The 25,626-nt window shown below is 43.3% G+C and overlaps 1 protein-coding gene across 1 annotated transcript in view; it reads right to left on the bottom strand.

Moving 5' to 3' along the window:
- Positions 1 to 25,626, bottom strand: part of ATP1B4 (ATPase Na+/K+ transporting family member beta 4) — a 224,561-nt gene that overhangs the window by 141,423 nt on the left and 57,512 nt on the right. The window contains exon 3 of the mRNA XM_085608101.1: positions 11,963 to 12,122. Coding sequence (XP_085464227.1) covers positions 11,963 to 12,122 — 160 coding nt within the window. The remainder of the gene's footprint in view (positions 1 to 11,962; positions 12,123 to 25,626) is intronic.

The following is a 25,626-nucleotide window of genomic DNA, read 5'->3' as shown; positions in this document are numbered from 1 at the left end:
GACAGTCTCTTCAACCGGCGTCAGTGTGCGATGGTGTGTCCTTCCAGACACTAGGCACTGGTAACAATGTATTTTGCAAGATTGTTCTGTATGCGTTTTCCCACAGTGCCTCGCGTTAGAAGATTTCTTTAGATAAAAATTGGAAAACGACAACATGCCTTTAAATAGCATAATCATGCAGCAAAATTCAAAACAAATTACCTACTAATGTGTTGTTCTGAAAATGTGCCAAAACTGCTCTATTTTGGTAAAATGTTCCTAACTTGGTACATACCTCGTATTTGTATCTAGGCGACTCCTGCATGTATTCCTGGTCCTATAGAGGAAACAGATTCCTTGCCCATGGTGCCACTAATGCACAGCATGGCATTTCCAAAATGTTTTCCACGACCTTCAATTAGCAACTCGATGTTCCTTTGCCATATCATTCATGATATTGTAGATTCTCCTAATTGGCTATAATTATTGCAATTTAATAATAAATTGCTCATTCGTCACTACTGCATTTGTGGTGAAAACTCTGTTGGCCTTGAAATGAAATGAACATTTGTAGAGCACGAGTCATACCTGGAGGTGTGTAGGCGCTGATCTCGCAGGAGGTAAATCTGCTTGTAGAGGATTGGAATCATTGATGGAAAAAGCCAGGTTTTGTTGGCTTTTCTAAAAGCCAACAGAATAGTTTTCCTTTTCAATTCTAAGGGCAGAGAGTTCCAGAGTCTGAATGTGCCCACAATGAATCTTCTTTCGCCCCAGCAAGTTTTTTTGAATTTAGGCACTATGAGATTGTATTCTGTGGCAGACCGGAGTGGTCTGGATGGAATATACCAATTGGAAGCTTTGCTTGAGGTAATCCGGGCCAATGCCGTAGAGTGACTTCAAGGCAATGCACAAGGCTTTGAAATCAATGTGCTTCTTGACTGGAAGCCAGTGAAGGAGACTGAGCGCTGAAGAAACAGATTCATATTTAGGAATGCCGGAAAGCACTCGGCCAGCTGCGGTCTGTGGAGTCTGGATTTTGGTAAGGCTCTTTCCTGATGTTGACGAATACGGCATTACAATAGACAACCTTAGATAGTACGAGGGCTGAAGTCAAGGTTTTTTTTTTTGCAAGTTGGGAGGGATGAAGGGGAAGATCTTTCTAAAGAGGTTTAACGTGAAGAAGGTGGCAGAAGTAATAGTATTAATGTGGCCCTCGAAAGAGAGTTTACTGTCAAAAATGACACCAGGTTTTTTACCTTATTACTGGTAGTAGGAAGAGAGCCAAGTTCTAGTGGCCACCAGGCTGGGGACAGAAGGGGACATTTTTTCCAAAGATTAGAAACTCTGTTTTAATGGAGTTGAGCTTCAAGCAGTTTAGAGACATCCATTTTTCAACATGAAGCAGACATAACATAACAGGTGTGTTTGTAAAGCGCACGATTACCCGTAGGTGTCCTGGCACTGAATAACAGACGTTTATTGTTACCCAAGTCAATGGTACTCATTTTATCAACCTCAGATGGATGAAAGGCTGAGTGGACCCGCCAGGATTTGAACCTGTGACCATGAGGTCGAACACAGGCCCCTGCAGTGGCTGCTTTAGTCCACTGAGCCACCAGACCCAGACAGACAGCTGTGAAAGCGCGTAGCTGTGTTCATTGGACCACTGGCCACAGATATGACAATGTGGGTGTCATTGGCATAGGACACTACAGAGAAACCGAAGGGTTGGATCATATTTATTAAAAAGGGTGGGGCTCAGTGAACACTGGGGAACACCGCAAGGTAACGTGAAGGTGGGAGAGTTAAAACCTTCCAGAGCCACAAACTGTTCTTGGTCAGTTCAGTAGTGTGAGTGTTTGCCCTTTAATCCCGTTAGAAGTGAGACGATCTAAAAGAATGTTATGATTGATCATGTCGAAAGCTGCAGAGAGGTCTAATAGGACTAGGGCAGCATTACCTCCTGGCTCGGCGGCCTGCTGAATTTGCTCTGATGCTGTGATCAGAGTAAGTTCGGTACTGTGAGGGCTTCTGAAGCCGAACTGGGTGGGGTCACGGTGTTCGTGAGTCTCAATGAAGGATGTGATTTCTGCATTCATGGCCTTCTCAATGATTTTAGTAGGAAAAGGAGTCTAGAGATGGGTCGATAATTGTTGGGGTCTGTGTTGTCAAGATTCCAGTGCTTCAAGAGCGGAAGGACAGAAGCTAATTCCCATTTAATGGGAAAAAGCCCGTATTAAACATTTGATTTAAGATGACAGTAAGATGCTCTGAGACGCTTTCTGGTGCTAAATCTATAACCTTAGGGGGAACAGGGCCAACCGCGGAGCCTGATTTTGTTTGGCAAGGAAGGTTCAATACTTGCACTTGGGAAAAAGGCGAGAAGGTAGATAGTGTAGCAGTGTCAGCTACAAAGACAGGCTTGTAAGTGGCAACCTTTCCAGCGTAGTCCATAGTGTGCTTCAGCAGTACAGATGCAGAACTTAAACTTGGATTCCCTGCTGGGTGACTACAGCCGGTGTACGACCGATGAGTGATTAGATGAAATGTGACTGTAGACTGCTTTTATCCTATCCTGGAAGACAGATGCTAGAGAGTTACAAAAGACTTGACTGACATTAGTATTTTTATTTTCGTGGGGTACTGCAAGTTTTTTTTACCGTGGCAAACCAATCTTTGGATGAATTTTTTGAGGCTTCAATTATGTTGGTGTGAAAGTGGGTTTTCTCTGTAAGGATGAATTCCTTGTATATAGCTAGAGACTGCTTATAAGACCCATAGCTGAGCCTTCACTTTCTTTCCAGCCTGCAGCAGGTCTGCTTCTGGGGTTTAAGACTATCTGAGAACCACAGTTCAGAGGTGTAGTGATCAAGTCCACTCAGTTCAGATGTTTTAAGGAGGTTTTATTGAAGGTCGTACAAGATCACAGGAAGATTAGAACAATACCAGAGGGAGACCCCACCAGGAGCAGACAGCAGGCAGCTCAGCCCAGTCAACTGTCCCTTCTCTGACAGATCCCCAACATTCTGACAGCATCATCACATTAACATTCCACTTGTGGTAGAATGGCATTGCATTAACATTAGCAGGATATGACAAGAGGGCATGCTTCTGTGGTTCTTGAGAATTTTGACTGGAGCTATAAGATTGAGCGATGAATTAATCCAGTGCTCAAAAGAGTTAGTGGTCTCATCGAAGTCCTTATAAGGTGGAGGGAGGTTTTCTGCTAAAGATGATTTTAAAGATTCTGATGAAAGGGTATGCCAAGGGCGAGATGGTTTAAATGCCTTTGGCCGAGAAGGGGCGGATGTGTCCACTTGGGATTTAAGGATGAACATGACAGCGAAGTGGTCAGACCACACTCGAGGAAGGGACGAGAGTGTTTGAAGGAAAATGTTATTGGAAAAAATTCCATCCAGCAGGTGGCCTGCCTTGTGGGTAGCTCTGTTGGTGAGTGGGATAAGGCCCATGCCATCCATCACATCTATAAGTTGGGTGGCGTCATTATTTTGGGTAATTTCTAAGTGAAGATTGAAATCGCCCAGGATGGTGTAATCGTAAGATTCAACTAGATTGTCTATGAGTCAGGCGCGGTGCGTCCATTGGGGCGTTGGGGAGTTGCCCCCCCGCCCCCACACCCGCCCGCGCCTGCAGCTCCCTCGGTGTCTCTGAACTTAGTTTACTTAAGTTCAGAGAGGCAGAGGGTGGGGAGAACTGACAATGCATGTCAGTCAGCATGACGTCGGACCGTGGGCGGTCCGGCGTCATGTTGACTGACATGCATTGTCAGACCAGGCAGCACTGCGGCACAAGTGCGCATGAGTGGGCATGGTGAGCTAATTTTTAGCCCGTGCCCAGTCATGCGCACTTGTGTTTTCACAGACTTGAGCATGCCCATTAGGAGTCCCTCGGTCTCCTAATGGGCAGGCCGCGGGCGAAGAGTAGGCTGTGCCCTCAGCCAATCCTGGTGCTGCAGCAGCACCAGGATTGGCTGAGGGGTTGCCACCGCAGTGCTGACGTGCTGTTCCAGTTTGAAGAGGGCAGAGGCGCCAACGCGGACCAGGAGCAGAGGCGGTCAGGTAAGTTTTCCTCTTAATTTTAAATGTATTCTCCCGTGCGACCCCCCCCAACCCCCGCGTGTGACCCCCCCTCGCAACCCCCCCTCGCGACTGCTCATGTAGTAAAAACCGGTCGGAGACTTCAAGAAACAGGTATTACCTTCTTTCCTCCTTTCGTTTATTTGCTTCGTTTGCAATCATTTTACGCCTCGCCACTTTCAAATGTCACCAGCCGCCCCTGCTATGAGTTAACCCAGGATGTGGGCGGAGGCTGGCTATGGGCTGGGCGGTCGATAGATAAGAAGACCTTTGAAGGAGTAATGTTTGGTAAGCTGGATTTTGTATGACAGTGCTTCTAGTTCCCTAGAACTGTCGTGGCCTATAAAAATGCTTTTAAGCGGGCTGCGGTAAATTATGGCTAAGCCGCTGCCTCTTTTATCCAAGCAGTCTTGTCTAAAAATGGAGTACCCTGCAGGAACCGTAGCGGACTGTTCTTGGCCAGAGGCCGCCTCTGCCCACGACTCTGTAATAAAAGCAATGTCTATGGATTGAGTTTGAAGAAAATCTGCAAACACTAGTGTGTGCCTAATAAGAGAGGTAGCTTTGATCAATGTACAACAGAAGAGCTCCATTGAGGAAGGTGGCTTAGTTGTAGTTTCATCCATGGAGGTAGGCACTCAGATTTTTGGGTTGGAGAGAGTGAGCCTGCAGTTTGGCCATGTGCGATTATCAGGGCCGGCGCTAGGCATAGGCAGTGTGGGCAGCTGCCCAGGGCTCCGCGCTCAGTTCAAAACATGGGGCCCGCTTCTGTCTGGACGGCTACACTTTCATTGTCACCCCACCTGCTCCTTCAGGGCCCCATCCACAGCCCCTTCACATTGCCAATGTTAGGCAATGTGTATTGACCTGGCTGGTCAGGGCGTGGTGGCATTCCTGGGACTGCAATGGTAGGGGAGCGGAAAGACTAGGCACGGGACGTGACGGCAGCAAAGCCAGCAATTAAATTGGCTCTCAGGGACAAAGGCAGCAGCACCTCTGTTAAAAACCTGTGGAGAAGTCTTTGCAGCGCGTCTCGCTACTGGTGGTCTCATCCCCTGGGCCTGGAAGCACTGGATCAGGCTGCAAGGTTAGGTGTGGGGCACCATTCACTGGTACTTGGGGCATTACCCAGTTCTGCGAAGTCCAAGGCAGGTGGGCCTCACAGCCCTGCATCAGGCTGCAAGGTCAAGATGAGGGCCCCTTTTGCAGGGCGTTGTAGACATTAAGTAGTGCTAGGAGCCCAGGGCAGCGGGGCCCTGTCCTTGACCTCGCGGCGCTATACTGTTGGATCACTACATTTTATTCCACAGAGGTACTGGCATGTTTGCTTCCCAGCCCAGGTCACCAGTGCTAAGAGGGCTGTCTAACAAATGCAGCTAAGTGGGGAGAACCTGTTAGTTAAGCTTGTTTTATTTTGCCAAGTTTCCGATTACTTTGCACTCAAGTTTTCTTTTGTTTTTGCTTGTGGTCGCCGTTCTCAAAAGATGAGGATTATTTTATTGCAGAGCTACATTCTTTCTTTCTTATGTGTATTTTCTGAAATTATGTTTTAACACATAATCGTGCAGTACACCCCATTGCACACCACTCTAATCTGCAATACTCCAATCCATGCCAATCCACCTCACCAAATAACACGCGAATCTGCCCCACGTAATTCAATCCACCCCAGACCAATCCAAACACCTATACTACACCACACTCCAATCCTCCCACCCCAGTCCAATCTGCTCACTCCAATTTAACCCACTCTAGTCCAAAACAATTTGCCCCACTTCAATCTACCCCACTCCATCCAAAACAATCTGCTCTGCTTTATTCAGCCCCACTCCAACCTGCCCCACTCCATTCTGTCTCACCCTAGTCTACCCACTCCCTCCTAATTCACCCCACTCCAATCCACCACAATCCACCGACTCCAATCCAATCCACCCCACACCAATCCAATCCATTCCAATCCAATGTACCCCACTCCAATCCAATCCGCCTGACCTCAACCCAATCCAATCCAATCCAAACCACCCCTCCCCAATCCATCCCACTGCAATTCACTCCACCCCACTCTAATCCAAAAAACTTCCCCACAACAATCTGCCCCACTTAGTCCAAAACAATTTGCCCCACTCCATTCCAAAACAATCTGCCCCACTTCAACCCAAAGCAATCTGCCCCACACCAATCCAAAACAATTTGCCCTACTCCAATCAGCTCCACTCCAATCTTCCCCACTACAATCAGCTCCAATCCAAAACAATCTGCCCCACTCCAATCTGCACCACTCTAGTCTGCCCCACTCCAATCCAAAACAATTCGCCTGACTCCAAAACACCCCAATGCAATCCATCCCAAACCAATCTAACACACCCTTCTTTAATTCACCCTACTCCAATCCACCTCAATCCAATCCACCTCACCCCATTTCAATCCACCCTACCCCGATCAAATTAATCCACAGCACTCTGCCCCAATCTACTCCAATCCAATTCACCCACTACCTCAATCCACTCCAACCCACTCCACCCGATTACACCCCATTCCACTCTACAGCACTCCACTTTACGACTCTGCACTCTACAACACTCTCTGCCACTGAACCACTGAACTCTACTCCCCTGTACTCATTTGTTTGACCCTCTACTCCCCAAACTCCACTCAACAACACTCTACTCCAACAAATCCAGTCTATGACATTCTACTCCTACCACTCCCCTCAAGGCCACTCCATGCCACTAACTTTTAACCATGCTGAAGAGCAGCCACACTGGTGTACAACACGGCAAATACACATTGCCAAAGCCAATAGTTCTTATAGGCGAGACCTATTGGCTTTGCCAATGCTTGGTAACGGTGAAGTTATTCTGAGCCTTTGCCTAGAATATTTCACAGTGGTGAAACGAACAATACCTATATGGTGGTGTGTCAAAGGTATTTTTAGCTGTCATTTGAATTATCACTTACATATAATAGAGTTTCATTCCACTTTTTCTACGTAGTTACTATTATACTATATAATGACGCTCACATAATGGACCCAGGAAGGACGATTGTGCCTCGCATAGATTCAAACTCCTGATCTGCAGTTGTACAGCCAGGGTGCAATCAACCGCAAACAAACTGAGGCCTTTGCTTACCTCCTCCCTAGGCTTTGTTTAAGGATTTGCTATCCAATCCTAGGCCCCAATGATTAGTGACGACACGTAAAGGCTATAGGTCTTGCATGTATTTAGCCTTGTTTGGTACATGTACTGAGCACAAACTCACTTTACGGAGAGATCAGAAGGAAGATGGATATTGTGCAAGGGCTTCCTATTGGCCTTGCAGGTAAAGGGGCAGCCATAGGGAGGAAATGATACTCACTAACTCATTCCTTAAACCCCAATTACAGACTTTCGTTTTGGTACATTGGCAAGACGGCAGCCATTTGGAGCTTTCCTTTTCAAGGGTTTATCCCTGATAAACGTGATTTTTAGTGTTGTGAAAAGCAGACGTTACTGTTACCCAGTTTAAGGATACATTAATTTTAGGCTGGACAGCCTGTTAAGTGAGCAATTAAATAGGTACACTTATGAAATGCTACACGAAAGATGCCACTCTTATGTCAGCTAGCCTGCTCGAGGTTGGACACTGATCACAACAGAAGTCACGTTACCCCACCCAGCAGCCTTATAGATTAATATTCAATGCTGTGTGACCCACATCAGCAATTTGGAAGCATTTCTAATTCATTTTATTGGGTTTTTAACTTTTGAAGTGTGTCTTACTTCCGAGTCTAATTAAAATATTGTATGGTATTGGAGCATTTGTATAGTGCTTACTACCCATATGTGAGGCGCTGAAGCACTTACCAACATGGATAGCAAGCTACAACAGGTAGGGTGTGTGGTTGGAAAGGTGTTGTTTTGTTTTGAACTGATGTGTAATGTGTTTTTATGTGATGCGTGATGACCACGAGGTATGGTTTACGTTATGGGATGCGGCACCGCGGGGTGAGATGGGTGAGGGTATGTGAGAGGGAGACTCACAAAATGCAATTATAATAAGGAATTCCCAGCTTAGCTACAGCGATAGCGGAATGCTGTGTGCCTGTATCCCAAAAAAGGTGGTAATCACAGATGGCCCAGGAATCCATATAGAGACATGTGCCAGGCAGCAATGGCTTTCAATGAGTAAAAAGATGCCAACATTGCTAGAATGGTAATTGATGACATAAGTTGCAGACTTGCACTATTTATTTATTTAGAAGCAGAGATAGTTCCTAATGCTCAAGAAATACCCTTGACAAAGAAGGAAGGAACTCGAAGAGAAATCAAGGCTGGCAACCTCAGCAGAAACAAAACAAACTTTAAAACATCCAAATTCCACCTACTTTTACTGTCACGAAGGAAGCCAAAATTTTGAGCAGGAGTTCACACAACAAGCCTCTCTCAAACTGTAGAAGGCTATCAAAAGCAGACAATCACCAGTCGGACTGGCCTTTTTTGGATTGTGGTTCAGACCCCAGACACACTGGCATCCTGCACATGGAAGGGTCAATGACAAAGCGGTTGGTAGGTTTCTGCCCTGACAGCAGAGGAGCAAATTGGGCTGCCTTGTGTTGCCTTGCTGGTATCACCCCTCCATGCAAGCCCAATATTTTACTTGGATCCCAGGGACCCTTGTTCGTTCTAGCTCACAGGAGGAAACATCCTCATGACCTTCAAGAATTTTCTCCCAGAAATGTTCCCCTTCATTATTAGTACTGAATGACATTTCAGGGTACAAACGACACAATGTGAAGAAATGGGACGTATTCAGCTTCTATTGTTTTGTCTATGAGAGCATCATGGCACAGACGTTCTGAATTTTTTCAATCTTAGCACTAATCTCCTCTGATCCAACAAGAGTATGCAGTTCTTTTTGGTAGACTAAGTGTGTATAGATACAGTTTATCGGGGGGGAATATGCTCCAATAGGAGCACGTGCCCTCAGTGGCGTAACGAAATTTGAGGGGGCCCCCCTGCAAGATGCAGGGAGTGGCCCCCGTTCCGAATTTTATCAGGAACTCTTGGGCGAAAGTACTGTGCTGAGTGGGCCCCCCGCACCGTGGAGGCTGCGGTGGCCTGTTACGCCCCTGAGTGCCCTCACACACCTGTATGGGTGTCATGCTACATTATCAGTCATGCTCCTTGTCGGGCCGGCACTGCAATGCCCAATGGGCACTCCCAAGGGGGCTCTTTACCGGAGATCTTTTTATAGAACTCATGGACTATTATATATAGCAAGGACCTTATATGCTGGACATAACGAATCCTGGTCCCTCCCCCCCCCCCATTTGATATAACTGCTCTTCTCTAACCTGAGAGCCTTGTGAAGAACACTTTTTGTGTGTCTCTACAAGTTAACTTTATTTTTGATCTCCAGTGTTTTGGGGAATATCCTGATCAGAGGATCGCCACCTCCTAATCATTGAAGGAGAAGGTAAATATAACACACATTTTGTGGCCTTGTATTATTTCCCTGTTTGTTATGAGTGAGTTTTCTGATAACATGTTATATGTATATGTTTGTAATAGGATGTAGGCGAAACAGGGCAGATTCTACAAATAACTTCCAGATGTGTACAGGACATGATATGAAAATGGCAATTTCTTTCTTTTCACATTTCTAACCCTACCCCCATTTTTCTCAAGTTGGACGACCACATAAAGTTGGAAATATTTACAAAAGCACTATCTTTTTGGGGCGATTGAGGGATTTACATTCGAATCCTGCCATTCTGCCACTACCACGTTCTACAGTTCTGACACCAAATGAAAAACCTTAGTATGAAAAACCCCTTAAATCTGCAGCATACCTTCACTTTAAACACACAGATACTAAACTTTATGTAATTAATCAATACCAGGGAGCCACCCAACGAGAATAATCTAGAACTTGGAAGTTACTCTATTTATGTTTCACTGGAATTGCATTTTTATGTTCTTATCAATTTACTTATCTCCTTATTATCAGATTGCAATGTTTGCTTTTATCTGCTTTTTATAAGACATTTATATTTCCTCATTAGGCTTCCATCCCCTGATAGGAGAATATATTCATTCTGTATCCTAAATTCGAAAGCTTTTTTCTACAGAACGCTGCCCTTTTTTTGTTCTGGTCTGTTATTTATGATGCTCTCAAATAAGAATGCAAAAGGTATATGTACCTGAAGTCAACTTCATCTCGCTATATCCTGTTGCATAATTTTTACCAGTGATGCCATTCAATTTATTTTCTGCAATGCCGTCAATTATTACTATGCACTAATCTGGCAACAATCAGTTAACTTAGAGTAAGAATGGCCACCTTTGTGAGATCTGCGTCTAGCTTTTCCATCCAATGTGACCAATGTAATCCACTTAATACAGTTTTAAAATAGATGGACGTGTTTCATTTGCATAATCTTTTAATCCATGTTACTGATATCAACACTAGGGGGCATACGTACAAGCCCCTATCGTCTCCACAACGTCACCTTCAGTGACGCTGTGATGGCAATAGGGGCCTCGCCTTATTTACAAGGCAGCGTTAAGCCACTTAATGTGGTTTAACACTGCCTTGTAAATAAGGCCCCCTTTCACGCAGTATTTAGCGTGAAAGGGGGGGCAGTGGGTGTTACTGTGGGCGTTCCACACAACACCCATTGATTTTGACACTGCCCCCTGTTTACAAGGGCAGCGTAAATAGGAAGTAGCGCCAAAATTAAGACCAGGGAAAATCTGGACTCAAACAGGCGAAACTAGGAGAAATGTGATATTTCTCCTCGTTTTTGCTGTTTCCTTTGTGTGCTGCCTTGTGCAGCACACATAGAAACAACAAATTTTCTATGATAGTTTATGTGCAGGAAGGTCCCCCCTTCCTGCCCATAAATAATCATTTAAAAAAATGCTGTTTTGCAACTTTAATGTGTGCTGCATTAAGCAGCACACATAGAAGTTACGAAATGGCATTTCAAGATCCCCTTCAACACAAGCACCATTGCACTATGGTCCAAGGGTACCTGCGTTGGCGCTAGGCACCTTAATTTAGAGCCAGCGCAGGGGGAAACACAGGGCTGCACCCTATTGTTGTAAATATGGTGCAGCCTGCATTTTCAGAATGGAGAAGCGTGGCATTAGCAATGTTTGCGTAACGCCACGCGTCTTCATTCTGTTGTACATAAGCCCCGAGGTCTCTTCAGCAATGGCAAAGATGATCAATAGTCCTGGGATGCTGGTTTTCTATGATGTCAATTCTTGTGATGTCACATTCAAATTAGAGGGGCCTCACATCTTCCCTTTGGCCCAGGGCCCCACAAGTCCCAGGACCGGCCCTGGTGTTATCAATGATGCTGGCAGGGCAGAGAGGGGGCCGAGGCAGCGCTTACCTAAGGAGTTCAGACTGAACAACTGACGAACGCCCTGTGGCAGTCAATTTCAAGGCCGGCCTCAGAGGAGGGGTGTGTCTGGGGCATGGTGACACGGCACTTACGGCGCGGCTAAAAACAGTGACGGTAAATTCAAAACAAACCTTGCATGCAGACACTTACCGGCAAAATAAATCAAACTAAAGTAATCGTGTTAAAATAGTAAACGCATAAACATAAAATAAGCAACAATGGACTCAATAAACCCTTCAAAATGGTGCTGCTAACCCGAAAGCGGAGCCAGGCAACCCCAGCGCCGCACTGTAGTGTGTGTACCAGAAAAATAAAAGAGTCGGTTCAGTTACCGACAGAGAGGCACTTTTATTAGCTGAATACGAGTTTGCCTCTTGCAAATTATTAGAGATCTATAAACTCGAACAGGAGAACACATTTGCAGCAAAGAGATGCGCCATTGTTAGGGGATGCAGAAACCATGCCTAAAAGGCATCTAGGACAGGCTTACCCCAACTACGAGCCGTCCGCCCCATGAATTCTCTCGTTTCGGGGTTCCATAGGAAGTGTTTTGCATCTAACATCCGCTCTCCCCATGTTTTCTTTAATTCCTTCTTCCGATGGTCCCCCTTGCCATCCACAGACTGCTGGCTGCCTCCAACCTTGTTTTCCTGGAAGGGTTGGAAATAAGTCATTTTTAATAGCTCTTACTTGGCGCCGGTGGCATTCAACCTGTTGTTATCACAGGTTGTAATGAAAATCCTTTAAGAAGACCACTGATCTGTAATTCAATTAGTGATTTCTAGTGTTGTGATCACTGATACATCTACTTCATACTGCACAAGCTAAACAATTTATAGATGTCAGTAAAAAAGTATTGGCAAAGCCAATAGGTCTGCAGTTGGCCACCAGTCTTTTGCCTTTGTTAATGCTTGTTTTGTTTTGTCATCATTTTTGCAAATCTTGATTGTTGAGGAAGCTGCCTTCCCTCCAGCAATCGAAAAAACATAAAAACAACAATATTAATATTATATTAGCACAACATGTGCCCCCCTGTCTGTACCCCCACAAAGTTCCAGCACCGCATGGATGTCCATGTCCATGCCGTACTGGAACTTTTTTGCTGTTCCATTGCGGTGCCTGTTTTCCAGGCATCGCCATCGGAATAGCAAAGAACCACCGACCGTATTATGAGTTGTGCATTTCCAACTCGTAATATGGTCGGCAGTCTTTGGGTGGTCTTGAACGGGTTTGGCGTTGCGCCGGCTCCACAGCGCCAAACTCGTAATCAGGCCCTTAGTTACTAACACATTCCATAAACAAACCTTGAAAAAGTCTCAGGCCTATGCACCAAGTAAGTGACGAAACATGTATTGGTTGTCAAACTTGAAGAATAACATGTCAAACATCAAAATAAAGCTTTTCCAACAAGAAACGTCCTCAAACTTTAGTTATTTGTGACTGCAATAATTAATTATATCACAACCACTGGTTTCTGAATTCCAGGTGTTTGCATTCTGTGTGTGTATGTTCATTAATCACTGGGATAGAGTGCCCTACCCAGGTATTAGTGGCAATGCATAATACACCGACCAGACAATCCTATTTGCTTTAAAAAAAAACGGTTGATTAGTGGGTGCACAGGACCCTTCATTTATTTAGTTATAGGTTTATATAGCACTAGCTAAACCCGAGGGTATCAAAGCACTTTACATATAATGCGAGCATCTCTCTTTCTGTATAAAACAATGTCCCGATTAACCTGCGCATTCAACATACAATACATGTGTCCTGATAAAAATCTATCCTTGACACCTTATCAACCTGATGACATAATCCAAATAACTGACAGCTATTGAGATGGAGTGGGTGTCAGAACCTTCGTCCCTTATTTAGAAGTCGGGGATAAAGACATAAGATATGGGACTAAGTTTCATTATGACACCCACATAAGTGATGCTTCCCTGACAGAGCTTCATGGAAAGGGCAACAATGCTTGAACTGTTATATAGATAGTAACATTAATCGAAATTGCAAAGACTCAAGATCTGGCTCTTCGATTGATACCTGCAGCACAATGCCTGGATACTCGCTCGGATAACAAGCTGCGCTATATAAATACTGCTTGATTGATTAAGTTGTAAGTACTTAGACAGAAGGTAAACATGTGGTTCAAGTTTAGTATGGCTTTCAACAACAAAATATGAAAATGGTGATAACTGAAACTGATCAATGTCCATCCTAAAAGTGTGCATACTAGGGTCCCGATTACAATGCGGTTCGGAAATCATTCAGACCTAATTGGTTTGGGAATGGTTTCTGACCAACTCGGATCGGGAGAGTCTGACCAACCAATTACGATGCATTCAATCAATCAATCAAGACATTTGTATAGCGCTCTACTCACCCGGAGGGTCTCAAGGCGCTAGTGGGAGGGGGGTCCGCTACTGCTCGAACAGCCAGGTCTTGCGTTGCTTCCTGAAGGAGAGGTGGTCTTGGGTCAGACGGAGGTGGATGGGGAGGGAGTTCCAAGTCTTGGCTGCCAGATAGGAGAAGGATCTTCCTCCCATGGTGGCTCTTCGGATGCGTGGAACGGCGGCGAGGGCGTGGCTGGTCAATCGTAGCTGGCGGGTGGGAGTGTAGAAGGTCAGGCGGTTGTTGAGGTACCTGGGGCCCAGGTCGTGGAGGGCCTTGTGTGCGTGGGTGAGGAGTCGGAACATGATTCTCTTGCTGACGGGGAGCCAGTGCAGGTCTCTCAGGTGTCCGGAGATGTGGCTGTGTCGGGGGATGTCCAGGATGAGTCGTGCGGAGGCGTTCTGGATGCGTTGGAGTCTTTTCTGTATTTGGCTGTGGTTCCGGTGTAGAGGGTGTTTCCGTAGTCCAGTCAGCTGGTGACCAGGGCCTGGGTGACCGTCTTTCTGGTTTCGGTGGGGATCCATCGGAAGATCTTTCGGAGCATGCGTAGGATGTTGAAACATAATGATGAGACGGCGTTGACTTGTCTGGTCATCGAGAGGCATTTGGATGCTTCCAGATACGATCCGGTTATACACCCATTGACCTCAATGGGAGCCTATGCTCCGACTGAATGCATAGGCTCCCATCGAAGAAATGGATGGCAGGGGAAAATCAGGCACCCTGTGGTGTGCACCCCCTGGGGCCTGCCACAGTGTGCATGACTGGTAAGAGGGGACCCATGGGTACCCCCACAGGCCCGATTGGGAAGGCTCCGGGTGCTGGGGAGACGCTACAGGCCCCCAAAGTCTGATTCCGACTGCTGATTTGAAAAAGCTGTCTGAATCCGGCATCTTAATTGGTCGTTAGGAAACACAGCCTGTAGAGACGAACAAGTCTGCCCCATACGGCTCGGTCATTCCAAATGCCGTCGGGTTCGGGTTAGGATATTCCTAACGTCTAACTCACATCGTAATCGGTCGGAAAGACATGTTCCCGATCCAATTTGGACGGAGCAAATACCGTTAAGAGGCCTTCCAAACCGCATAGTAATCGGCCCCTAAGGATGTACTTTACAACTTGTTTAAAGAGTTCTTATATGGACTCCATAGTCCAACTTCTAGAATGATTTAGTATGAACACTTACTCAATAAGACAATCAAAGACCAGAGGGGTCGAAATCATGTTTGTAGAGCAGTAGCCAACATTTGTACAAATGATCCCTTTAACTAATTTACTAGAAAACAAAATAGCTCTAAAAGGAAATTTGACAAAATTGGACATAACCGAAAGTGATTTTCTTAAAAAGCTAAATTCCAACCTGAACTGAGCTTGTTTTGTAGAACGCAAAAACGATTCATGGAAATAGGTAAGGGCAGGGGTAAATTGACCTTGTATAACTTTCAGTATACTTTGAAAGGATTCACAAATAAATTAGGATATATTCTACGCAATGTGAATAAAAATGCTGTGGATCTCAGTTTTAACTTAAAAAGAAGGGACACCTTCCTGCACATAAACAATCATTAATGGCGTTTGCTGTTTCTATGTGTGTTGCACAATGCAGCACACATAGAAACTGCAAAAACGAGGAGAAATAAAACATTTCTCCTCATTTCGCCATGTTAAGACCAGGTTTACCCTTGATAAATGAGGTGGGACATGTTCCTAAAAGTTGTAAGTTAAAACTGAGATCCACAGCATTATTATTCACATTGCATAGAATATATTCTAATTTATTAGTGAAAAAATAATTCCCTCAATGCAGGCACCCTTGCACTATGGTGCAAGGGTGCCTGTGTTAGCTCTAGGCAGCTTAATGTAGCACCAGCGCAGGGAAAAACACAGGGGTGCACCGTATGTTTATAAATATGGCGCATCCTTGCGCATCTAAAGTGATGGAGCATGGCGTTAGCTATTTTGGAGCTATACCGCTTTCCGCCGCTTTATTGTAAATTTGTCCCTACATGTCTTAAAATAGGATAAATGCTATTTAACAATGGCATTTGACTCATTTTCCAGAACCAGAGATTTCATGATTCTACGTCATATTGGCCAGATGCTTTCAAGAAACTTAGCAATTTAAAAACACAATTGGGGGAAACGTGTATGCGCTACAGATTCTTAAGGCTACTCTATGTTGCCGAACACCCAAAAAACTGCATAAAGGGACAATCCATTGTTTACGCTGCGTAAGATATGCAAGACAAAAAAAAAGATGGTTGTCAGTTTCTTCACCCTCACCACAGGCTAGGCAGATCTTGCTACCCCCGTTACGTTAGTCCATTTAGAAGTGAACGCAGGTAAAAGGAGGAAGCCCAACCTACATTTAAATAAAGCGACTATGTGTGGGGAGGATCAATCTCATCGATATTAACCTCAAATAAGGGGAATAGCTTAAATTCTAAAAAACTTTCAGTCAATACCCCAATCCAGGCCGATTGAACATTCTTTTCTCCTCATACTCCCAGAAGGAGGATTACATTTTTTAGCAGCAATGGGTGTCATGGTTTTTGTATCAAGTCAATATTCTTGGTGGCCCACAGCATAAAACAACTGTTTCATGTGCCTAAACTAATGTAACATATCCCTTCTTTGCAGGTCAGCCAGGACACCTTTTAGGCCCTCCCTATAATGTACTAGGTTGGGGGTATGCCAAACTGGCAGCCAGTATAAAATTGGTTTGAAATGGATTGCCAGAGGTATAGGCCTATATCCCAAATCTTCTCTGAATACTAATGGGGAACTTTGGGGAATTTTAAGTGCCATTCTGATGAATTTATTTTCCGCTACTTACAAAGCGTTTAGGTCAAAATGACCCCACAACTCAGCGCCGTATGTAGCGGCAGACACCGCTTTAGCCCTCCAAACTTCAAGAAGGGGGGAAAGAGCTTGGGGAGAAGACCTCTTGGTGAATTTTAAGATGGTGACGGCCCTATGGTTCAATAGAGAAAAGATTTTTGTGACTTGGTTAGTCCAGAAATTTAGGGAAGATAAGCGAATGCTGAGATAATCAAAGTCAGGCACTCTCTCGAGAGTTCCTCTCCATCACGGGTAATTGTCTCTCTAAATCCTCATTGGGGATGGCTAGCCATATCCTTTGTTTTTCTTGCGTTAGCTTCCAAACCATAATCTTGACAGAATGTATTACATTTTCGCAGGAGGGTTTGAACACCTTAAGGGGTTTTTGATACAAGCAAGGTATCATCCCCAAACAACAGTGCCGGGACCCTACTACCCCCTAAAATTGGGGAATCATTGTCACAATACATTAAATGATCTATGCAGTTGTCAATAAACAGAAGGAATAAAGTGGGGGAAAGTACACATCCTTGCTTAACACCCTTGTCAGCCCTAATGGTGACAGTGATTTCCCCATTTGGACCATAGTCAATTTGGGCAAAGGTTTTATGATGGACCTGGACAATGATGTCTATAAGGGGACAGGGACCCCCGGATCTCTAAAGGTGTCCCAGAGTTTGACTCTAAGGACCATATCAAAAGCCGCTTTTAAACCAATAAAAGCGACGTAAAGACTACCCTTCTTTAGGCCAATTTCCTTCTATCAAATGAGTTGAAACCTAAAGACCTAGTCCTCAGTGCAAATGTTTATATGAAATCCTGCCTGGAACTGGGACCATATCTAGTTTTCGTTAACACAAGCCATGAGACGATCTAGAATCAATGAACAAAATCTTTTTTGACTAGAGTCTATCAAACTTATTGGCCGATAGGTCACTGGATCTCATTTGGAAACTTTTTTTTATAAATGGGGATAATTTCTGTTCCTTTACATTATTTAGGTATATCGGCTCCTGTCATTAAGGCGTTTGCCACACAAGTAAGGTAGGGTGCCCTAATGTCAGATTCAGAAATAAAAAGGTCGACCAGAACATGATCAAGCCAGCATTCTGATTCATAGTGGCAAGTTTGGGTTCTGCCACTGTAAAAAAACCCATCATCTTTAAAATCATCAAACTCACACATAATCGGCCAAAATATATCTGTTGATATTTGATATTTGATATTTATAAGCTTGTATAGTGCCCGAATCACCCCATAAGGGGTATCTCTGCGCTAGGACAGCAGGTGTCGTCAGACAATTGGGCCTAGTAGAGATATGTTTTAGCAGTTTTCTGAAAAAAGAGAAGGCTATGGCAGTCGCGTAAATGGCGAGGGAGTTCATTTCAGAAGGTAGGGGCAAAGTAAGTAAATGCTTTGCCCCCCGACCGAGCCTTTTTGATTCTGGAAGTAGAAGAAGAAGAAGCTTGGAGTCTGATATAAGGGATCGGGATGGGGTGTATTTTTGCAGTTTATCTGATAGGTAGGATGGTCCAAGGCCATTAAGGGCTTTAAAGACTGTGGAGTATATCTTGAATTTCACCCATTTTCTCATGGGGAGCCAATGCAGTTTGTTGAGAAGTGGTGTGGAGGCCGTTCGGGTGGGGGGGGCATTTTCTACTAGTCGGGCTGCCGTATTCGGGACCACCTGTAATTTGTTTAAAGAAGACTCGCTGGCTGAGGCTAGCAGTGCATTGCAGTAGTCCAGACGGCTTAACACCAGAGCTTGCATTAGTGTTTTTCTGGTAGAGGGAGGTAGCATGGGAAACACTCTTCTGAGGAGACTTAGAGTGTGATAGCAGGAGCCAGCAGTGGTAGTGGCATGTGCTTCAAGTGTAACATTCTGGTTGATCCTGATTCCAAGGTTTTTGACCACTGTTTTTGGGGTGGGAGCAGATCCTGGATGCTGGATGGAATCCAGACTTGTCAGTAGTTTTGGAGGAAGAAATCAGTGGTGGATTACTATACAATGATTCAAAATGTGTCACGCAATCCTGGGGTGGTATGTGGGATTCTGGTTTCATCTTGGATATTTTAGCGCCATGGGAGATCACATGGCAAAAAACTGAATGGTTTACTGAGCGCATGGCTGCTCGGATATCACTCCAAATATCAGTGTCTCAAATTGTTCTAGCATGCCTTTGCGCTATTTTTTTAAGTGGCTCTGTTAGATTGAATATCTGGTCGAAAAGCGCCCAAAGGTTGGTGAATAGATGTTTCTTTGCTAGCCTACAATCCCTGTTAAACCACATAGGGTCTGTTTTAGAAGAGATACTCCTTTGGGAAGAGGGCTTAGTGAAAAAACGTTGTTTTCGTTTAATTAATCCACTTTATTTGAATATTGATGGTGGAATTTGGATCTAACTCTAGCTGGGCAAATTGGGGCAGGTTAGAAGTCAGGCCCTGTTAAAGTTCAGCTTAATTTTCCTTATCTTTCACTATGCTCTCCCATATGACCTTCCTATGATTATTAGGCCTGGGCCAAAATTCCGTTCCGCTCACGGAAATTGCGATAATTTGGCATTTTCGCGTTCCGCGGAAAGCGCGAAAATGTCAAAATTTCCGCAATCTGCATCTTAGCGGTAATATGATTATTACTAACCTATTTGTCGCCACAGGGGAATGGCTGCATCTTAATTGTCCTAACTGGATTGCCACGGAGGGTAAAAGACAAGAGAAAACGGTCACTCTTGTATTTAGGGAAAACTTCTATGTCTATAAGCTTCTACCAAGATTGAAGGTCCAACAGTATATAATCGATACAGCTTCAATAAGAAATTGGTCTTTGTTGGAGTTGTGCCACTTTTGCAAAATCCATTATGGGATTTATGAAGCAACGCAAATCAAGATTTGTGTTGCTTTGCATGGGATTTTATCCCAAACGTAACGCAAAGCAGTACATAGCACTGCCTTGCATTAGCTTACGTTGAAGGGGCGTGGGTACATGGATGGAGCATGGGTGTTCTCATGCATCCAGCAATGTATTTTGACGCTAACCCATATTTACTACATTTAGTGAACATGGGTTTATGCCAAAATGATGCGCCTACCTGAGGCTGCCATAACGAGGAGAAACATGTTTATTTCTACTTGTTGCTTCCTCTTTGCACTCTGCAGCATACATACAGAGAGGACTAAGCCTTCCTTTGTGCAGGAAGAGCCCACTCCCTTCGGATGAGATGTCTCACATAATCAACTCAACCTGAACCTCTATCTGAATCTATATTAGCCTGTCATCTCATTTCATTTATTGTTCCTACACTGGTGATGACAGAGGAGAAGGAACACCTCAACCCGTGTTCAGAAAAGTGCTGAAAAAAATGGAATGTGGTGCTTCAAACGACATAAAGAAAAACACACCTATGGACAAGAAAAGTCAAGAAATACAGATGTCGAAGAAGAAACCTAGCTGATAATGAAGCAAAGCGCTTATTCTGCAAATAAAGTACGGTGATAAGTGAGAAGGAAAGAAAGAGGATTAATTTCATTGGATTTAGCGTCTGCATATCATCAGGTCCATTTGCATGAGGATTCACAAGAACACCTATGGAAGCATGCAAGTTTAAAAAAATGCCCTTTGTGCTTGTATCAGCAGCTTTCATATTTCAGAGATCAATGGTGTCCAGTTTAAAAGGCATAAAAGAAATGATGTATTACCAAGATGATAGTTTAGTCTGAGAGAGTAAATATAAATATTATGATTAGTGGGTGAGGGCAGCTTTAGAGTGGTTCATACAACATTGCCTTCCACTAATGTGGCATTTTGAATGGATAGAAATCAACTATTTCTGGTATCAGATCTCTATAACCGGTATGAAACCAAAAAATGGATGTCATAGTTACTTTAGCTTAACCTAAGAAGAAGGAAATTCTACAATATTTCTTGGGAATGGTAGATTTCTATAGCATATTTATCGAAGGATTGCTTAAAAACAGATGTTTGGACAAAATATTGAGTTGGAAATAATGGGAGATAAAAATATCATTTTTTTCAAGTAAGTAATATTGTTGTTAAGAATAAAGTTGTTGTTAATATTGTTTTGAATAATATGGTGGTACAACATAATATTTGTTAACTTTGTATTTAAATATAGTTTGTACTTTTAAGTGATTTAGAATTTTTTATTTAATTGTCAATAGTAATATGTAGTGTTGAAGCTGATTGCTGGGTTTGTAGGAGGATAGGGTGGGAATCTGATTAAGTAATAATTAATTAATAATTAATTCATAATTTGTATGTAAGTATGTGATTGATATTCTGTACAATATGTAATGCTGATTTGTTTTATTTATATTTTACGGGTGGGTTGCTATGCTTGTAGGGGTATATGCTGGAAAGGTAATTAGGTAATAATGAACAATTCATTTTTAATATATTATAATTATTTCATTGAATACTAATTATATGAATGGTGTAATAATCATATGTTTTAGGTGCGGGCTGCTGTGTTATTGATGTATCATTAATTATTCAATTATTAATTATGAACATTGTGTAATGATAATTTATTTTAGTTGCAGGATGTGAGGTTTGTAGGGGTATAGGGTGGGAAGTTAATTACGTAAGAATGAACTAATCACAATTATTAATGTATAATTGAACATTCAATTGAATATGAATTATGCAAATTGTGTTATGCTTATTTCAGTTATATTTTAGGTGTAGGTTGCTAGGTTTGTGGGGTTATAGGGTGGCAAGGTAATTAAGTAAAAACTAAATAACAATAATGTTTTTATGTTTTAATTGAAATTTTATTATTACATTGTTTATTAAGTTTGTAAGTTGTCAATTGTTCTTTATTTTAATATTTGGATGCATGACAATTCAGTGCATGCCTTTACCACACATGCTTTTACCATGCATCATTTACCACACAATGCCATTACAATGCAAGGCAAGTAGTATATAACAAGGTAAGTGAAACCCATATATGTATGTGTGTATATATATATATATATTCACTTTTCTAGAGACTCATAATTGATTCATGACACCTACAAGGGAATAAATATCCTTCATAGTCTCATTGGAGTAAATCATTGCTCCCAAATCTTTGTTTCATCTCCAAATAGAGTACTCACTGAAGCGGCAGTATAGTAAGCTGCAGGTCGTGCATCTGGTGAAATACGATCCTCCAATCTAAGGTAGAGTCCCCAGACCCCACCTCTCAGACAGTGCCCAAATCCAAGCCCGGGTGGCATTCCTAGGTGAGGCCACGGCTGTAGTGGAAGATGTCAAGTCCCCGCCAATGGAGTCTCTGCTCCCAGCGCTAAACCATTCCCTCTCCACCTCAGCCAACTCCTCATCACCATCGTCTCACTCCAAGCTTCAGGTGTGTGGAGGGACTGACCTCTTCACTGAGACCCCTCCCCAAGGTGACAGGTATGCATAGTAGGGTGTAGGGAGGCACTGGCCTCACTGCTGACACCTCTTGCTAAGGTGAATGGCATACGTTATAGGATGTGGAGAGAGAGTGCCCTCTCCATTCAAATCTCTTCCCAACTTGATGGGCATGAACAGTAGGCTCTGATAAAGAAATACAATCTCCAGTAAAACTCCTTTCTACAGTTGCAAGTGTGCATAGTAGAGTGTATTCAGACATCACCTACTCCCAATTACATTTTATGATCCTACAAGTGTCCCCCAGGATTGCTAATTAAATAAAAAAAGAATTCACATTTATTTTCATCACAGTATTTATGTCTTACAGACCTCCTCTCAATAACTAGGGGTTCAGTATGCCTTTGTCCTGCCCTCTTATATAGCTTTTTTACTTTATTCCCTCAACACCAGCAATTTTTCACAGTAAACAGTAATGGCGGCCATTTAATTTCTAAACTGCAAACAGCCAGCCAATCAGAGTGCCCCTCCCGTTGGACTCACAGGAGTCTCTCGCTCCTGCACAAGTGAGAAGGCTCATAGGAAAAAATGGACCTCTCGACAAATCTCAGAGCTCCATTTTTCAATTTTCGCTCTCGTGGGCCTGTTGGAAAACTCCCAAAAACCCAACCCTCCAGATATCTACACCAAATTACAAAAAAGCATAATCGACCTACTAAGATCTGCTTCCTGCCAAATGTGGTGTAATTCCGTTCAGCAGCTTTTGCTGTAGCCCTGCCTAAACAATTCTCAGGAAAATGCATGGAAATGTTGCCTTTTGGGATCCCTTTTTTCCTGGCCCTCGCTTGACAGATCACCCTGGAACTTCACATGCACAAACTAGTTAAAAAGAAACACCTGCTTGGGAAGTTTTGTGGAGATTCGTCAAAAGATGCCAAAGTTATTAGCCACACAAAAAAACGTTTTCCTATGGAACAGCTGGCCTAACCATATCCACATAGTGGCGACCGCCATCGGGTGATATATATTTATAGTCACCAGTAGGTAGTTATAGTTAGGACCTAATTCCATTGGAAAAGCGTTTTTTTTTGCTAATAACTTTGGCACCATTTGACATATCTTCACAAAATTTTACAACCTAGTTTCCACTCCAATCTGGAAAGTGTTGGGTGATTTGTCAAGCGGAGGCTGAAAAAAAGGGGGGGTCCGAAAACGTGTTTTCCTCATGCAATTTCCCATAGGGATTATAGACATGACTGCAGTTATCTCAAGTACTATAAAACTCATCCCCTAAGGTAACTATAACATGTGCCCCTGCCATGCTCAGTTAATTACCCCACATATTACATCACTCCTGGCATCTTCTATGTCATGATTGATAATTAGACCCCGGCGGAGTTTGCTAAGTTTCGCTAAGTGACCAAAAAACTCTGCTGTGCTACACGGAGTTCCGCAAGCTGCGGAGTGCGTTAGGTCACACCCTTCGTGCAGATTTACAGCACCGGGTGTTTGCCCTGTGCTGGAAAATCAGCACGAACTGTACCAGGTGCAGGGCAAGAGGGTGCTGCTTCTTTCTGCTGCTCAAGTTGATCTTCGCCTCGAGCAGTAGCTTCCACGAAGCAAACAGAAGGTTTCTCAACTCGGGAGGTGGTCTGGAGTAAGACTTAACGTTGGCAAGTGCAAGCGAGGAAAAAACTCCCTTCCGCTACATTGAATGGAGCTTTTCAGACTCCGCACACTACATGGGGCATAGAGTGGGAAAGGCTCCACAAGCAGAGCGAAATTTCACACCCAGTCCTATTGATGATATCACTGCAACATTTGCATTTATCAATGAGAAAACTGTGCATGGCGGGGGTGTGAGTTATAGTTACCTTAGTGCACGAGTAATAGTTACTTGAGATAACTGTAACTATAACTGCTGAATTTCACTGGCCTTGCTTGTGTAATAACTGAACATGACAATAAATCCCCAGTGAATTTCTACATTTTATTAATGCTATTTCCTAATCATAATATTCCTAAAAGTTTTTCAGTGAATACACACACACACACATATATGTATATATATATTCACTTAAAAAACCATAGGTTTCACACATGTTATAGTTAGCTGGACATTTCACTCGTAAAAAACCAATGAAATTCCCCCGTTATAGTTACTGCAGGCAACTATAACTCACGCGACCGCAATCCTCTGCTGATGACGTCAGATATTACATCACTGATGACATATGTGTCTTTATGAAAAATAAATATTTGTAATATATGTATAGCTAAAGATTAATGGAAGAAGACATGGGTAAATAAGTGTCTAAATACAGTGATGTAATATCTGACGTCATCAGCAGAGGATTGCGGTCGCGTGAGTTATAGTTGCCTGCAGTAACTATAACGGGGGAATTTCATTGGTTTTTTACGAGTGAAATGTCCAGCTAACTATAACATGTGTGAAACCTATGGTTTTTTAAGTGAATATATATATATATATATTCACTGAAAAAACCACAGGTTTCACACATGTTATAGTTAGCTGGAGATTTTACTCGTAAAAAAACAATGAAATTCCCCCGTTATAGTTAGTGCAGGCAACTATAACTCACGCGACCGCAATCCTCTGCTGATGCTAATACTGTATTTAGACACTTATTTGCCCATGTCTTCTTCCATTAAATTTTAGCTATACATATATTACAAATATTTTTTTTTCATAAAGACACATATGTCATCAGCAGAGGATTGCGGTCGCGTGAGTTATAGTTGCCTGCACTAACTATAACGGGGGAATTTCATTGGTTTTTTATGAGTAAAATGTCCAGCTAACTATAACATGTGTGAAACCTATGGTTTTTTCAGTGAATTTGCAAGGTTTTTTAAATGCTAATTCCTAACTATAACGTGTGTGAAACCTATGGTTTTTTCAGTGAATTTGTACGTTTTTTAAAATGCTAAGTTACTTTACGCCGTTCGTGGCGTGCGCGCCCACTTTACGCAGTTAGTGCCGTGCACGCACGGTGGGCACGCGGTGCGCTATGCGCACCGCGTACCCACGTTACGCTGGATGGGCCATGTACGCACGATGCGCTTCGCGCACCGTCCGCACACGGAGGACATATTATGCGCTTCGTTGTGAAAGGTAAACTATTAATTGTTCTTTGCGAGGATTCGTCGACCGGCGCCAAAGTTATTTCAAATAGAATGTTGCGGTTTTCCTATGGAAACAGGGTCCTAACTATAACTACCTACTGGCGACCGCCAGTAGGTAATATATATATATATATATATATATATATATATATATATTTGCCACAATGGGATCCAATCGATCCTGCGCGCTCAAGTGCGGGTGCTCTGCATAGGGGTCGGATCCAGACCCAATTCATCAATTTTACTTCCAATGATGCGGCACACAGGGATTCAGTAAAGTTTAGTTGATTTATTCAGCAAACACTCAACCAACGCGTTTCAGCCTCCTGGCTATTGGTCCGTTACCTAATGTTTTCCCTATGTCAGGATCACCCGAAATCAGATGCCAATAT

The sequence above is a fragment of the Triturus cristatus genome, chromosome 5_2, assembly GCF_964204655.1.
Source record: "Triturus cristatus chromosome 5_2, aTriCri1.1, whole genome shotgun sequence".
NCBI lineage: Eukaryota > Metazoa > Chordata > Amphibia > Caudata > Salamandridae > Triturus > Triturus cristatus.
This window is presented reverse-complemented; position numbering and strand designations above follow the sequence as displayed.